Raw genomic sequence first — 17,927 nt, forward strand, 5'->3', positions numbered from 1 at the left:
CAGAGCCTGATTGGGACTCAATACCATGACTCTGAGATCCTGACCTGAGCCAAAATCAAGAGTCAGAGGCTAAGCTACCCAGGCACCCCTCTGACCATCTTTCTACTAGAGGGAGATGGCTCATGGAATTGCCTTCCTATGGAGGCAGAGCTGGGGCTTGAGCTGAAGACAAGGTTTTTTTCCTGGCTTTCTTGAGGTTTTGCCAATGTGGAGGGAATTTGAATCATGATAGGAAGTAGAAGGAGCTGGCCTGTAATAGTTCAAAGAAAAGGCATCTGAAGGATAGAGGAATGAAGTCACACAGCCCAGATGTGGACACCAGTACTTCATGTGATAAATGAATCCAGATACTATTGAAAATGTTCATTCGGGACCTTTTGCAAAAATTATGTTTCTTTTACATGGAAAGAATATAGAGCCAGATGTGCTTACTTAAACATTAATGCCACCTTGATCTAGGCTTTCTTGAGCTGGGCATATTTATTGAAAGAGAAATTGTTTGTTCCAAAGGCAGTCGCTTCATAACTGCTGAGCCAAAACTAGTAGAAGTACCTAGAAATCGAGGTTAAGATTTCATAGCATGTTGTCATCCCTGAGATGTCTAGTCCACTTTCCTCTCCGTGTTTGCATTTCTCTCTTAGCCTTCTCCTACCATGGTATGGCAGATGGGGAGGCGAATCACCCCTGTCTCTTCTATGACAGTTGAACAGCTCCGTGGATTGGCGGAGGTTGGTAAGGCATTGGGAATAGAGGCAGCAACTTCAGGTACTGGGGTCTGTCCAGCAGGTTGGAGGCATTATTCTTAAATATGTCAGGGCCCCATAGCATGAGAGCTCCACTAACATGTCACTTAGACCCTCAGCACCACACTTTGTCTCATCACTAGGTCCTGGCCAATCTCGGGTGCCCAAACCCTGTGGGGAGGCTAGAATTTAGGGTCAGAGAGTTAGAGTCTGGCCATCTTTGAACTCTTCCTAGACGAAAAGATGTTGGTAATCCCATATCACCAGAAGCAGGACTGGTGGGGAGGAGGCAAGGCAGGGAGATGACTGCCTTAGAACCTTAGAACCAATACAAATGATGCTCTTCTAACCTTGCCAGAATCCAAAAAAGGGAGTCAAGTTTCGACACTATTACTATACTTCTCCCCCATCATCCTCGTATCATTGCCAGAGAGAGAAAACTGACTCTTCATGTGTATAACTTCTTTCCCCTTTTTCATCTAATGGTTGACTCTGCATCTACCCAAACTGTGCACTGCTCTGCTCTATCCTCTGCCTCTTCTTCCCTTCTCTGCCATTTTGTTATTCCCTCCTCTCTGGCCAGTCTGGCCCTCCCCGCCTAGCCCAAGCATTCCCCAATCCCTCCTTTCCTTGTCCTTCTTTTAGTCCTTATTTTCACAGATTAACATATTATAAGTATTAACTGGCAACCACCCTGAAAGGAGATGCAGTGAGGGGAAAGGAAGTATCACTGCCAAGTTTTAACTAATTCCTCCTGCCAAGTCTGTGCCATTTGCCACAGCTGTGAAATTGCAATAAACAAGGGGCTGCGCTTATATTTCTAACCTTTCCTCTGTTGTTGCTGAGGACACGAACTGAATGCTGAACACTAGGCCAGCACCTTCTAAATATATTAAATACTCTTTTGAAAGAGAATTGAGGGAAGCTCAGATTGGGCTGGAGGTGGGAGCAGGACTAGGAAGTGAGTCTAATAATACAGCTGAAAATAGTAACTTCTTTTGTTAAAGGAAATTTATAATCCTAGTAATTCAGTAATGAGCTGGCCTGAAAAGGAGGTTTTAAGAAAACACCCTTTATTGTTTTGAGGGTTTTTTGTTTTTGTTTTTGTTTCCCTTCGTTGTTTTAAGAGAGATGAAGAGCTGGGAATGGTTAGGAAGAACGGTTGTCAAGTGCAGATGAGAACGGCCTATGGCATCATTTCCACCTGTCCTAGAAGCTGCATGTTCTCTGTTGCCATTTGTAGGTCAACAGTGTTCATTAAGCAGGTAATCTTTTCCGAGGTACTGGGTACTTGGTACTTGAAGGCAGAGGCTGTGTCTATGTCCACATATTCTATAGTATCTAGCCAGGTGGCACACAATACATGTCGCAGGCGTGGCCTCTTGCTCTGTGCTGATGTTTGCACATATTCTCTTACTCCATCCTCAGGCCAGCCCTACAAGGAAAATAAAAATAATCACCCCGCTCTAGAAACAGGAACACAGAAGCTTAGAGAGGTCAGGTAAAATGTCAAAGTCACAGAGGTGGCCACATGCCTGGGTTTTCAAGAAATGTCTTTGAATTTTTTAATCTTTTGGTTTTCTTTAGGTTGTCATAAAGGTAATCCGTGCCTGGTTCAGCAGTGAGCCATCCGGAGCCATGTTTAAGGGCTGGTGAGCAAGTTGGCTCTGCGCCTTGCACGTGTGGCTTCCATCTCGCTGTCCACAGCAGAGGCTCATGTTTGCTTTTTCCCAGCCCTCAGGAAGGGGAGTAGGGGATCTAATGCAAGTGCACTTTTCTTTAAGAACCAGAAGTTGAACTGGAGGGTATGATGCTAAGCCAATCGGAGAAGGACAAACATTATATGTTCTCATTCATTTGGGGAATATAAAAAAATAGTGAAAGGGAATAAAGGGGAAAGCAGAAAAAATGAGTGGGAAATATCAGAAAGGGAGACAGAAACGTGAGAGACTCCTAACTCTGGGAAACAAACTAGGGGTGGTGGTAGGGGAGGTGGGCGGGGGGTGGGGGTGACTGGGTGACCGGCACTGAGGGGGACACTTGATGGGATGAGCACTGAGTGCTATTCTGTATGTTGGCAAACTGAACACCAATAAAAAAATAAATTTATTAAAAAAAAAAAAAAAAGAACCAGAAGTTGAGCTCTGGCTGCACTTGGAAACACTTACATCACAGTTGCCAACACTTGGTTCCATGCCCACACCTAGCTTCAGGGGAGGCTGGGGAATACATTTTCTAGCTGGGAACCTGTGAGCCCAGCTTGAGCAGAGGTGTGTGGTGAGCTGGGAGCTGGTGGGGGTGTCCTCCGTTGCCAAAGGAGGGAGAATGTGGGGAGAGGGAGAGGGCAAGCACTAAGTGGGCAATTAACCAACCTTTGGAGTGTTAGCCTGAAATTTTGCCCTTTAAATAAAAGTGTTAGAGTGATTCCAATAGTACAAGGAAGCTCTTGGAAGAAGTCTGTAAGGGACTTAGTCAATTTTCAAGCTATATATAAATGTCCATGAAATATTATTCAAGCAGGTCAAGGACCTCTACTTGGGCCTGATTCTATCTAGTTGTGTGACCTTGGACACATTGCCAGTAATTAGTTTCTGTCAGCCTGTTTTCTCATCTGTAATTTTGTCCTGATATTATCAGCCCCAACTGTTGATAAGGATAAGGATTAAATGTAATATCCATAGACAGGTCTTGGCACAGAGTACTTGCTCAAAATTATCGCTTTTTATTACTGTTCAGTCAATAAGCTTTCCATACTTTTTTTTTTAAGATTTTATTTATTTATTCATAGAGACGCAGAGAGAGAGAGAGCCAGAGACAGAAGCAGGCACCATGCAGAGAACCTGACGTGGGACTCGATCCAGGGTCTCCAGGATCACGCCCTGGGCTGCAGGTGGCACCAAACCGCTGCGCCACCAGAGCTGCCCAAGCTTTCCATACTTTTTGATACACAGGAGAAAGGAGGCAGAAGTAGGACTTGGCATGTGAGGAATTTGTGTACAGATAAGAGCTAGCCCAAGTAACTGGACTGGCAGACTAGCCGGGACTTCCAAAAGAGCAAAATATATTTATGTCCTAAATTAACATTAATAAGTTCAATCAGAGATGGCAAGGCATTATATCTTTTTTGATATTCTGGGGATTTTTAAGGCTTTTATTTATTTGGCGAAAGAGCACACATACTCACGTGCAAGCCGGGCAGAGCACAAGAAGCTGGGGGACAAGTAGACTCCCAGCTGAGTGAGGAGCCTGACTCAGGGCTGATTCCAGGACCCTGGGATCATGACCTGAGCTAAAGTCAGACCCTTAACCCACTGAGCCACCCAGGTGCCTTGTTTTTATCTGAGAACATCTTTATTTTGTCTTCATTTCTGAAGATTATTTTTGCTGGATATAGAATTGCAGGTCAACAGTGGTGTTTTTCTTTCAGCACTTTAAAGATTTCTCTTGGCCTCTTGTTCCTGACAAGAAGTCAGCCTTAATTCTTACCGTTGTTTCCCTGTGTGTAAAGCATTATTTTTCTCTAGTGCTTTCAAGATTTTCTCTTTATCTTTTGTTCTCAGAAGTTTGTCTATGATATGCGTAGAACATAGTTTTTTAAAAAAATTATTCATCTTATGGTTTGTTAAGTTTCTTGAATCTGAAAATCTAGGTTTTCTACCAGATTTTGGCAATTTTGGTCATTTCTTTAAATATTTTTTTCTGCCCCATTCTCTTTTTCTTCAACTTTTGGGACTCTAGTTTCACATGTGCTAAACTTTCTGATCCACGGGTCCTTGAGGATCTGTTCATGTTTTTCATTTTTATCCCTCTCTGTTCTTCAGAATGAATCATTTATATTGATTGGTCTTCCAATTCACTGACTCTTTCCTTTTGTCACCTCTTTTCTTCTACAAAGTGTAACCAGCAAATTTTTATTTTAGATAACTTATCTCTCATTTCTAGGAGTTCTGTTTTTTTTTTTTTTAATGTTATTTATTTATTCATGAGAGACAAATGGAGAGAAGCAGAGACACAGGCAGAGGAAGAAGTAGGCCCCATGCAGGGAGCTCAATGTGGGACTCGATTCCAGGACCCTGGGATCATGATCTGAGCCGAAAGCAGATACTCAACTGCTGAGCCACCCAGGCATCCCTCTAGGACTTCCATTTGATTCATTTTTTTTTTGTTTTGTTTTGTCTTTTGTTTTTTTTTATTTTTATTTTTTAATTTATTTATGATAGTCACAGAGAGAGAGAGAGAGAGAGAGAGAGAGAGGCAGAGACACAGGCAGAGGGAGAAGCAGGCTCCATGCACCGGGAGACCGATGTGGGATTTGATCCCGGGTCTCCAGGATCGCGCCCTGGGCCAAAGGCAGGCACCAAACCACTGCGCCACCCAGGGATCCCTGATTCATTTTTTAATAGTTTCTATTTCTCTATTTAGACTGTTTTTTTGTTTGTTTGTTTTTTTGTTTTGTTTTGTTTTGTTTTTTTTGTTGTTTTTGTTTTTTTTTTTTTGAGGGAGAGAGAGAAAGAGTGAGTGAGAGAGAGAACGTGCGCACACTCACATGCATACAAGCTGGGTGGAGGGGAGCAGTAAAGGGAGAGGGAGAGTGATTATTAAGCAGGCTCCATGCTGGGCAATGCAGGGCTGATCTCATGACCCTGAGATCATGACCTGAGCTGAAATCAAGAGTCAGGTGCTGACCAACTGACCCACCCAGGTGCCCCTCTATTGAGATTTCTTATTTGTTCATTCATTAAGCTTTTGTACCTTTATGTCCTTAAGTATAATTATAACTACTGTTTCTTAACTCTTTGCTGATTTCAAAATGTGGATCATCTTTGGGTTGATCTTCATTGATTCCATCTTCTCTTGAGTCCAAGTCACATTTCCTAATATATTTATACATTAAGAATGGTATTCTGGGCATTGAATGATATATAAAAAGACCCTGAGTTCTTGTGATTCTTTTTTGTCCTTCTGAAAGTTAATGGTTTTTGTTTTGTTTTGTTTTGAATATAACGGCCACTAACTTGCTTTGACAGCAAGTGAAATCTTATTTAGCGCTTCCAGTCTGACCAGGGCTACTTGGAGTCTGCCCTACATGTAAGTGGTTCTGTGGTCAACCAGAGGCCTCGCACAGTTCATACACAACATTTGGAGCTCTCTCTCTGTCTCTCCCTTGTTTGGGCATCCCTCACTTCACTTTTAGACTGCTATGGGTACTCCGAACGCTTTCCTCTTATTCTTCAAGCTGGTAGGACTTCAGATCTTATGTCTTAGCGTCAGCTGCTCTGCTCAGCATGGATTAGGGCCTGTCCTTAGGTAAATAGCCATAAAAAAATGAAAAAGTCATCCAGTACCGTTCTTTCCTCCAATCGTTGACTCCATTCCAGTGTCTGCTTTTGGTTGCTCTCCAGTGCTTTCAAGTATTTGTTTATTTATATTTTGTACAGTATTTATGTTGTTATCTATGGTCCAAAGAAAACAAGAGGGTTGGTCCAATAAGAGCCTCTCTTCCATTATCAGAAGCTAAAGTGCTTGCTACATGTTAAAGCATAGTAGGATGCAAATAAGTGTAATGGACTTAAAGAGGTTCAGACACTTTAAAACCCTTCCAGTTGAGATGTGGAATCTATGTTTCTTTCCCCAGAATCTGTGTGGCCCCTACTTTGACCAAGGGAATATGATGGAAGCAGCATTGTGTCAGTTTGGGCCAACATTTATTTAAGAGAATTTGTATCTTCTGGTTTCTGTTCATGGGCATATACTTTCCTAGGGCCCTCAGTTGCCATGTGAGAGAGATGACTGCCTTGAGGCTTCCATACTGTGAGTGAGCCCAGCCTAACTATATGGAGAGGGTGTGTGGAGAAACAAATTCAGTTATGTGTCTTGAAGGAGAGGACGGAGGGAGAAAAAGACAGACCCAGACAGCACCAGTTTTTCAGCTCCTAGTCTTCTCCGTTATCTTAGCTAAGGTCTTAGGCTTCATAAAGAAGAGATGAGCCATCCTCATTGTCCTATCTGAATTCCTTACCACAAAATCATGATGCATATTATACTAGTAATAAATTATTGTTTTGAGCCACTAAGTCTTAGAGTAGTTTGTTACGTATCAATAGTTAACCAGAATATTAACAAGTTCATATTAGTCTCAATAATGAATACATTTTTTATGGAAAATATTCAACTGCCTATATTATATCTAAGGCATTAGTGTTCACAGTGAGAGTAAATCTATGGGTTGAATCTGCACTACCCTAATTTTTCCCTTCTTAGCTGCTTCTGGAATTATAAGCACAGCATTGCAGGAGAAAATAACTAGACAATAGGAGTTACCCTTTGCAAATCAACTTATTTTTATTATGGCAAAAGCAGACAGTGCCATATTGATAGATGAAGAAAAGTGAGAAGCGGTTTAACTAAGGATAAGTGGCTGGAGTAGGGTCACCATGGCAGTGCTAAGATTTGAATTGAGTGTTCCCAAATTCACTGCTTAGTTCAGAGAACATATTGATTGATTATTGATTGATTTCTGACACGTAAGATCAATAAGTGCAGATGAATTCAAAATAGCTAATATTGGGACGCCTGGGTGGCTCAGTGGTTGAGTGTCTGCCTTCAGCTCAGGTCGTGATCCCAGGGTCCTGGGATCAAGTACCACATCAGGCTCCGTGTGAGGAGCCTGCTTCTCCCTCTGCCTGTGTCTCTGCCTCTTTCTGTGTGTCTCTCATGAACAAATAAATAAAATCTTTAAAAAAAATAGCTACTATTAATCAGTTGCAAGTCCTAAAAGGAAAATCAAATAGAAGACTTTGGGTCTCTTTTTTTGCACTGATCTTGTTAACATCAATTAGACTGTGTCCTGCTATGATATTCTAATTTTTAGCACAAGGAGAAAATGAATTGATTTCAGGGTTGATATCTCTTAACATTTAAAAGGAAATACTTCTATTGAAAATATGGGCATCTTAACCGTACAATAAATGGCTTGACATTTGTGAGAGCAAAATAGTCAATATCAGCAGAATTTTCATATCGAAAAATAAGTCATTAACCTAGATATTTCTAAGTTCAATTTCAAAAAACCTGTATCTGTCATTAATATATTTTTTTCTTCTACTTTCTATTGATTAAGGCAGCTTCTATCATAGAGGATTTGACTGCTTTGCCTAATATCTGTGACTCCCAGATAGACTAACAGTCTCCATTCTTCCCCCCTTCTCATTGTTTTAGTACAAAGGGGTATGAGTCACTTGCATAATGAGCAGGATCAATTTGGAGACAGAGATTCCAGTCGTGTATCTTGATATGGCAAGTAAGCATCAGATCCTTACAGAAGCATTCTGTGAAAGGCTATGTTCTCTCTTTCGAGTGTCTTGACAATAGAAATGAAACCAAGCTGGGAATCCATTTATAGAGTTTACTCCCAAATTACCACATTACCATGTCAAAATCTTTGCTGCTTCTCCATTAACAGGTAAAACTCATACCCCACCTCATATTTAAATATGAATTGGCATTAGTATTTCATTTTAAATAAATAGAACATAACAGAAATGGTGCTTTGTGACTTCTGAGGCTAGCTTGGAAAAGACAACACATGTGGTTCCCTCTGCCTGGAATGGTCAGTCTACCCTTTATCTCCAAGCAAGTTAGATAACTCCTACTGACTAAGGAGCTAGGATATACAAGGTGAACATGTATATCCTGTGTATGTGTGTGTGTGTGCAGATGTGCATGTTTAAGATTAGATGCAAAACCATCTGAAGCAGTGTATTCTTTTTTTTTTTTTTTTAAGATTTTATTTATTTATTCATGAGAGACACAGAGAGAGAGGCAGAGACATAGGTAGAGGGAGAAGCAGGCTCCCTAGGGGGAGCTGACTCAATCTCAGAACCCCGGGATCACAACCTGAGCCAAAGGCAGACAGACATTCAACCAATGAATCACCCACTTGCCCCTGAAGTGGTATATTCTTTAGGTCCCAGTGATCTTTTCAAAGACCTGAATTCACCAAATTTTCTACTCAAGAATGTTCATCACTGAGTAGGCTCTGCTATTTCTTCTCTACTCCAGCCTCATCTTCAGCTTTCAGGAATTCACCCAATTCCTCCTTTGAAGAAGGTGCTAAGGAGGAGTAAGAGATGAGGTGTGTGCAAAACAAACCCAGTGTTGTCACTAGCTCCTGTTCTCTGAAAGACATGTGTATTTTCTTTATGCCCCAAAAACATTGAAAAATACTGCATATTTAGTTGCCAAAATGGTCCCAAATTCCCTAGTGTGTTTGGAAACTAGAAATTTAGATGGATAAAAGGGAAATAGAAGAAAACTCAACATTTCAAATTTTCAGAGTTTAATGGCCAAAAAGACGGGGTAAGAGCCCTCATTTAGGATGCTTAAGAAGAGAGATTGAATATAAATCCAGGGAATTATCCAGGTTCTTTGTGAGGATTGGCAGGGCCACATTTGGAATACTATGCACAATTCCAGTCACCTTATTATAAAAGGATATTATAGAAATGGAAAAGGTACAACAGAGGGCAAGAGATCCACATGGGGATTTAAGGATCTTAGCTAATCAGAGTGGTATTCTTTGGCAAAGGAGAGATTAAGTGGGAACTCATTAAAGTATAGACAATTCTGAAGGGAATAGAGAGGATAATTGTTTCAAGGCTATTTGAGTTAGTGTCAAATACAAGAACAAGGGGTTAGTAACTTAAGCTAAGAAAGTGAATTTAGACAGGCATTTTCTGAATTGAGTGTAAATGATATAAAACAAAGGACTGAGGATGATAAAAATAAGAGACATTTTTCAGAGGAGGAAACACGTAATTTTTCCAATTTGGTTCATTTGCATTAAATAATGAAGAGTGGTTTTTTTCTTTTCCACTTTGAACAATTATATCTTATCAGCAGTGTTAAGATTAAAAAGTGTTAGAGTGTCAATTTATAATTTTAAAGGATCTACAGGGGAAGTTGCTAACTCCAGAGAAAGAACACGTGTTTAGAGCTTCTTGGCTTTTCTCTGCCTCAAGAAGTCAACGGTTTCTGATCTGAGCCACAATACCACATTACTGTTCAGAGTTTTGTACTATTGCCAGTCCTGATGAAATTCTACATTTGTTCAGGCTATCACATATCTAAAACAACGATTCCCACTATGATAGACAGTATTTTACTTAGGTAAATATTTGGGGGGAAGGAGGAAATAACTATATAGTTCATTTAAAAATATTGACTATAAGTAGTGGTTTGTTTCATCCTGATCTTAAGAATTGTGATGCAGTTCACACGACATTTATGAAGCATCAGCTTTGTGTTAGGCACTGCTGAAGACTCAGTATCTGCATAATAAACTGGCTGATAGGTATTTGCTGAATGGACACCATCCCGACCTTACATAAACTTGGGTGACACCATGAGAGTGGTACCAAAAGTGAGGGAATAAGTCTATGGGTAACAGAGGAGGAATCATCTGAGCTGCAGATAACAGGGTAGTGATTAAGAGACAGGCTTTGTGGGGCGCTTGGTGGTTCAATTAGTTGAGTGTCTGACTCTTGATTGCAGCTCAGGGCATGATCTCAGGGTCCTAAGATCAAGCTCCATGTTGAGCTCCACCCTGGGCATGGAGCCTGCTTGGGATTCTCCTTCTCCCTCAGCCCCTCCCCCTGGCTCATGCTCCCTCTCTTTCTAAAACAGCAACAACAACAAAAGGACAGCCTTTGGGGTCAGTTTGAAACCCTGCTCTGCTGGCTGTATCATTTTGGGCAATTTACTTCTTTGCCCTTCAGTTTATTCATTTATAAAATGAGGGCAATAAGACTCCCCTCTTGGAGTCTGAGTGAGCATTATAATGAATTGATACATGTAAATGAACAGATTACTAGAACATAGGGTTTGTTCAAAAATAGCAGCTGCAGGTGTGAGGCTAAAGGAACAGGATGGACAAAGGCCACAGAGTAGGAAGCAGATTTATCTAATGTGTTTAGCAGGTTCATGGATGGAAAAGGGGTATCATTTTAATTCTCTAAATTTCGGTTTCTTCATCTGTAGAAGGGGGATAATAGTACCTATCATAGTGTTGGATGCAATGTAAAGGGCTCAGCACAGTGACTTGTGATTAGTAAGTACTCAATAGGCATTAACTGTTTTTGTTCCAACCTGCTTCAACAGGAAACAATCAAACCAGCTTTGTGTTGAACTAGCTTCTTCCCTCTTTTTCTCTGTTTTTTTGAATCTTTTAAAAAGAAAAAGAAAAGGTAAGTGATTCAGCCAGAAAAATCATGTTTGTTCAAGATTAACAGAAAAATTCCTATTTGGGACAAGCAAACTATGGAGAACCATAGGCAAGTCTGGAGACCAAAGGAGGAGACCGTCCTTTTATTGAGGAAAGGGGAATTGGGAGGGGTTGTTTTGAACAAAAGTTCACCAGAGGAAAATGAGAGTTTGAAGTGATGGTGACTTCTTATTGGCTGCAGGTGAGGGTAGCTGGCTTTTGCTGGACCAAGAAGAAATCTTCCTTCTTCCTGGTGAGCTATGCAAACCGCAATGGGTGGTACAGGCCTCTGAGAGCCCTCCCTTCTTGGCTTCCTACCTCCAATTTTGAGCTAGGTTTCCTTTTTTTTTTTTTTTTTTTTTCTTTTAAGACTTTATTTATTATCCCCTACAGGGAGCCTGATGATCCTGGGACCCCGGGGTCACACCCTGGGCTGAAGGCAGATGCTCAACTGCTGAGCCACCCAGCCATCCCTTGAGTTAGGTTTCCTTAACATATTTTCAAGGTTTTTACAAAATTAGTAGAAAAGAAACTAGCTTTTTCGCCCACCCTTCCGCCTCTCTTACTGCTATTCTTATATGTTCCTAAATAAACAGTGAAGCCTTCCTGCAGTTTCAGAGTCTCTCAGTTGGGAGGTACACTAAGAGTAAGTAGCCCGGACCTACATGTCACTATATACCCGGTGACACTTCATGGGAAGCAAGTCGTCTGCTTTGTTTTATTCCTATAGATTGTCATCTCTACACAGTCATTCTGGCAGGAGAGCATCCATTATTTCATTAAGAGGTAGAAAAATAGTGACATAATTATGTCATTCCTCTGCATTTGTGAACTATAATTATTCTATGAAGAACTTTGCCTTAACAAGTTTGGTTTCCTTGAGGTATCGTTGGAGCAGAAGAGGCAGGAGGAATGTGGAGTCCTTCCTTTTAGTTAACAACGTCCAGACTATAAGTTGTTTTCTGGGCTCCAGCCAAAGTTATCAATTATTTTTAATTTTTTTGCACTTATAAATTTTAATATATTTGATTATTCCAACACATTATACTAGTTATTCTTTTTGATGCTCAGACTATTTCACCTTTAGGAAGTGGACTTTCAGTTGGCTCCTGTGTCTTTTGACGTGAACTTGATTGCCTTCAATAGTTTTCTTGCTTTCTGATATGACAAGGTATTTCAGGCTCACTCTGTTCAGTCCTGAAATCAGTCACATTTCCAAGGAGCACTGATTCCTCCTAGTAGGAAATTGCATTTAAAAATAATCCAAGGGCTCCTGGGAGGCTTGATTGGTTAAGCATCCAACTCTTAGCTCAGGTTTTGATCTTTGGGCTGTGTCGGGATCCTTGCTGGGTGTGGAGCATACTTAAAAAAAAAAGAAAAAAGAAAAAAATCAATAAAATAAAATAATAATAAAAAAATAAAGACACAAACTGGACACCAGGTTGCTCATTGCTACTGGGTTGGCCATTGTTTCTGACAGACTAAGTTTAAAATACCTTTGGAAAACAAAGGCCAAGAACTGAAAGGCTTCAGTAACAAGTTACCGTGGTAACTAATTTCATTTGCTCTCCCAATAAAAATAGTTTTCAAATATCATCAGAATATCTGAACATTGGGATCCCTGGGTGGCGCAGCGGTTTGGCGCCTGCCTTTGGCCCAGGGCGCGATCCTGGAGACCCAGGATCGAATCCCACATCAGGCTCCCGGTGCATGGAGCCTGCTTCTCCCTCTGCCTGTGTCTCTGCCTCTCTCTCTCTCTCTGTGACTATCATAAATAAATAAAAATTTAAAAAAAAAAAAAAAAAAAAAAAAAAAAAAAAAAAAGAATATCTGAACATTAATTTCTTTAAACTGGTGTTTAGAATATAAAACATTGTAAAGAAACAGAAATTGCCCAAGAGAAGTGAAGAACAAACTAGATTGGGTGGGGGTTGAGTATAGGGGGCAGGTGAGTGTTCTAGAAACTAGAGGGCAGGAAAGAAGGACCTAGACTTCTTGTTCAGCTGTAGATATTGTTTTTCTTTTTTTTAAGATTTGTTTGTTTATCTATTTATTTATTTAATGGGTGAAAGCATGAGCAGGAGGGACAGAGGGAGAGGAAGAAAGAATCTCAAGCAGTCTACACTAAGCATGGAGCCTGACCTGGGGCTCAATATCACAACCATAAGATCACGACCTAGGCTGAAACCAAGAGTCAGACATTTAAGCTGTGGATATTGTTAATCAGGACCAGCCTCACGAAAGCACAGATAATGTGGGTACATGTCTACTTACGGCCTTATCTGGCCCCCGAATACCTCTCTCTTCCACCCAGGATCTCACCTGGCTTCAAACTCTACTCTAGAGTATAGAGCAGTGTTTCTCAACATCCATCTTTGGCAAAATTTTGACCAACTTACAGCACAATGAAAAAAATAAGGAAAATCATAAATTTACCACTGTGCTCTCTTAGAAGGCACCCATCAAACCTCATTCTGAAAATATGTGCTTCCTATTTGGGGGAGGCTTTTTGCTGTTGTTAAATGCTGTTTCTCACATGAAGTCATAGTGATGATAGATGGCAATTTTTGATGTTTTTATTAGGTTGGCAAATCTTTGTTTCACAAATCTTTTTTTTTTTTTAATTTGTATTAAAGAGAAAGAGAGAGGGATGGAGAATGAGAGAGAGAGAGAGTATGAGCTGGGGGGAGGGGCGGAGGAAGAGGGAGAAGCAGACCCAGATGATCAGGGACCCCAAGCCAGGGCTTGATCCCAGGACCCTGAGGGTAAGACCTGAGCTGCGGGCGCCCAGGTGGCTCAGCGGTCAAGTGTCTGTCTTCTGCTCAGGACGTGATCCTGGGGTCCCGGGATCGGGTCTCACGACGGGCTCCCCGCATGGAGCCTGCTTCTCCCTCTGCCTGTGTCTCTGCCTCTCTCTCCCTGTGTCTCTCATGAATAAATAGGTAAAGTCTTAAAAAAAAAAATCTGAGCTGAAGGCAGATGCTTAATCAACTAAGCCACCCAGGCGCTCCCACAAATGTCTTTTGAAATATGATCTGCAAAATTTAAAATTGTAGGCCCAGTCAGGGCCATTACCTGAAATGGTACTGTCACCAGGGAAAGAAAAGGAGTACAGTTGTTGAAGATAAAGGAGAGTTTCTCCTCAGGTTTGAGAGGACAAAACCCATGTTGGTGTGTGAGAGTGAGGGTGAAGACAGGGGTGGGGGTGGGGGGCGGGGGGCGGGTTAAGCCTTGGTTGAACAGGAGCCCGCCACGGGCCTACACAGAAAACAGACCCAAGAGAAGTCCAATAGGAGGATAGGAGGCCAGCCGGGCGGGCGGAAACTCAGGGGCGAGGGCCCCTAGGGGTCCCCCCCAGCCCCCCAGCTCCATCCAGCTGAGAAGCATTTACAGGGAAACCACGTGCCGGAGAGACCGAAGCACGAGGGACTCAAGCGAGTGTGACAGCTCCTGCCCCGAGGAAGTCACCCGGCGGGGGCCTGCGGCTGAGCCCGGGGCCGAGGGTTCGGCCGCGTCTCCACCGGCTTCGCTCCTCCATCCAGCCAGGAGGGGACCCGGCTCCACCCCGGACAGACGAGAGGTCTACTAATTTGGGTGTGGAATCGGTAAAAAGGCAAAAAGAAACAACTCAAACAGCTTTGTTGTCCTCCCCGTCCCCTTGGATGGAGCCAGTGCCAGGCAAGCAGACTGCGTAGCCGGGTCCCCTCCGGGTCGGCTGGACGCGGGAGAGACCAACCAGGCTGCGGGCTGCGCGGGGGGCTAAGGCGGGGCCGCGGCTCCCTCCCCTCGGCCTGTGGGCCCGCGACCCGCTCTGGGCGGAGGACCCTGCACCTTCCGCTCCCCACCCCCGGCACCGGGGCCCCACCCCGGAGCTGCGGACCCCGGGCACCCAGGCCCCACCCCGGAGCTGCCGACCCCGGGCACCCAGGCCCCACCCCGGAGCTGCCGACCCCGGGCACCCAGGCCCCACCCCGGAGCTGCCGACCCCGGGCACCCAGGCCCCACCCCGGAGCTGCAGACCCCGGGCACCCAGGCCCCACCCCGGAGCTGCCGACCCCGGGCACCCAGGCCCCACCCTGGAGCTGCGGACCCCGGGCACCCAGGCCTCACCCCGGAGCTGCCGACCCCGGGCACCCAGGCCCCACCCGGAGCTGCCGACCCCGGGCACCCAGGCCCCACCCGGAGCTGCTGACCCCGGGCACCCAGGCCCCACCCCGGAGCTGCGGACCCCGGGCACCCAGGCCCCACCCCGGAGCTGCGGACCCCGGGCACCCAGGCCCCACCCGGAGCTGCTGACCCCGGGCACCCAGGCCCCACCCTGGAGCTGCGGACCCCGGGCACCCAGGCCTCACCCCGGAGCTGCCGACCCCGGGCACCCAGGCCCCACCCCGGAGCTGCGGACCCGGGCACCCAGGCCCCACCCCGGAGCTGCCGACCCCGGGCACCCAGGCCCCACCCCGGAGCTGCGGACCCCGGGCACCCAGGCCCCACCCCGGAGCTGCGGACCCCGGGCACCCAGGCCCCACCCCGGAGCTGCCGACCCCGGGCACCCAGGCCCCACCCCGGAGCTGCCGACCCCGGGCACCCAGGCCCCACCCCGGAGCTGCGGACCCGGGCACCCAGGCCCCACCCCGGAGCTGCCGACCCCGGGCACCCAGGCCCCACCCCGGAGCTGCCGACCCCGGGCACCCAGGCCCCACCCCGGAGCTGCCGACCCCGGGCACCCAGGCCCCACCCCGGAGCTGCCGACCCCGGGCACCCAGGCCCCACCCCGGAGCTGCGGACCCGGGCACCCAGGCCCCACCCTGGAGCTGCGGACCCCGGGCACCCAGGCCCCACCCCGGAGCTGCCGACCCCGGGCACCCAGGCCCCACCCCGGAGCTGCGGACCCGGGCACCCAGGCCCCACCCCGGAGCTGCCGACCCCGGGCACCCAGGCCCCACGGCCCCACCCCGGAGCTGCCGACCCCGGGCACCCAGGCCCCACCCCGGAGCTGCGGACCCGGGCACCCAGGCCCCACCCTGGAGCTGCGGACCCCGGGCACCCAGGCCCCACCCCGAGGAGCAGCCCACCCCGCGGGCGGAGACCCGGAGGCCTACCCACAGCCCTGGGTTCTTCAAGGCCTTCGGTGTCTGGCACTCACCCCACTGCACCCCACTGCACCCCACTGTCTGCCCTGTCCCTCCGTTGCCCGAGCAGGGCAGTCCCGGTTCTCAGGTGTTCCCGAGGAACCCGGCCCCTCTCCTGCCGTCCCCCCTTGCCCTCTCTCCCCCTTGCCCTCTCTCCCCGCTGCCTGACCTCTTATCCTCTAAGAAACACTTGTATGAAGCCTTATTTCCGGGCTGTTTCTGGGGAACCCCAACTGAAATGCCTCCCTGTTTGTGTCGCCAAGAGCCGCCGAGACCCTTCCTGTTTGTCGCTCCAGTGGACGCTCCAGTCCCCGTTTTCCCTGGTCTGTGGCACAAGTGGCTGCTGATAACCAGCTTCTCCTCCAGGAAACACTGATGCCCGCACTCCTGGCGCCTTTCCAGTCTCTTTTATGGACTTGTTCTTCTTGTTTTGGTAAAATCAGCTTTTTAAAGCTGTAATTCACATACCATACAATTTGCCCATTTAAAATGGATTATTCAGTGGTTTTTAGTTCATTGAGTTCAACCATTACATAACATAATCAATGTTATGACTTTCTCATCAGTTTAAACAGGAGCCCGGTGTCCGTTAACAGTCACTCCTTACTTTCTGTTCCTCTAAGCCCAACCCAGGTACTAATACAATCTCTCTCTCTGTAGATTGACTCTGTGCTGGGCATTTCACCGAAAATAAGACAGTCCACAATGTAGTGTTTCAAGACTGGCTTTTTCCACTTAGCATAATGTTTTTAACGTTTATTCATGTAGGATGTGTCAGTACTTCATTCCTTTTTCTGGCTGAATAATAATCCATCGTATGGACCTACCACACTGTATCCATTCATCAGTTGATGGACTTTGAGCTGTTTCCACTCTATGACTGTTATGAATGATGCTGTTATGAACATTCATGTACAGGTTTTTGCAGGAACATATGTTTTCATTTCTATAGGGTGTATATCTCGGAGTGGAATTACTGGGTCATGTGGTAGCTATGTTTAATATTTTGCAGAACTACCAGACTATTTTCTACAGAGGCTGTACCATTTTGCGTTCCCACCAGCCATGCATAGGAGTTTAAATTTCTTCATATCCTCACTGACATTATCTTTTTTATTCTAGCCATGCTAGTGTGTAAATCGTGGCATCTCACTGCGGTTTTTGTTTTATTTCTCAAATGGATAAGGATGAACATTGTCTATGTGCTTCTTGGCCATTTGGATATCTTCTTTGAAGAAATATCCTTGGTCCGTTGGCTTGTTTTGTAAATGTCGGTATTGCTCTGGGTTCACTCAGTGTTGATCCTTTTTCTCTTCTGTACATACATGCTAATGCCCACTTTTTACTTATTCCCTATTTGCTTATTCAATCGTGTTTTCATTCAACAAGCATTTATTAAGTTCTTAAAACGTGCTAAGCACTTTGCTTGGTGTTGAAGCCAAATAGCTGTGAATAAACACATTAGGTCCGTGTTAATGAGATGTTTGCATTCTTATGGGAAATTAAGACATTAAATAAAGAAGCAAATAAGTAAGATAATGTAAGATGATGAAAGAGCTATACATCACTATGATAGAGTGGTGAAGAGTACTGGTGGTTGGATGAGGGGGGTGGGCATCACTATAGGCTGGGTGATTGGGGAGCACTTCTCTTAGGAGATGATATTTGAGCTGAGACCTACATGATAAGAAAAAAGCAAGCCATACGGAAAATAAAAGCATCCTAGGCAGAGGGAAGCAAGTAGAGGAATGAACTTTGTGTGTTCTGGAACAGTGAGAAGGCCGCTAGGTCTGG

The 17,927-nt window shown here is 45.1% G+C and overlaps 1 protein-coding gene across 1 annotated transcript; it reads left to right on the plus strand.

Annotated features, from left to right (window-relative positions):
• The first annotated feature begins 653 nt into the window (after positions 1–653).
• LOC119876155 (basic proline-rich protein-like) lies at positions 654–16,301 on the plus strand. The gene is made up of 5 exons (XM_038533677.1): positions 654–728; positions 1,871–2,008; positions 2,331–2,395; positions 14,465–14,609; positions 14,700–16,301. The coding sequence occupies exons 1-5, from the start codon at positions 654–656 to the stop codon at positions 16,299–16,301; spliced, it is 2,025 nt and encodes a 674-aa protein (XP_038389605.1).
• Positions 16,302–17,927: the final 1,626 nt, after the last annotated feature.

This window comes from Canis lupus, chromosome 3 (genome assembly GCF_011100685.1).
Source record: "Canis lupus familiaris isolate Mischka breed German Shepherd chromosome 3, alternate assembly UU_Cfam_GSD_1.0, whole genome shotgun sequence".
NCBI classification, from domain to species: Eukaryota; Metazoa; Chordata; class Mammalia; order Carnivora; family Canidae; genus Canis; species Canis lupus.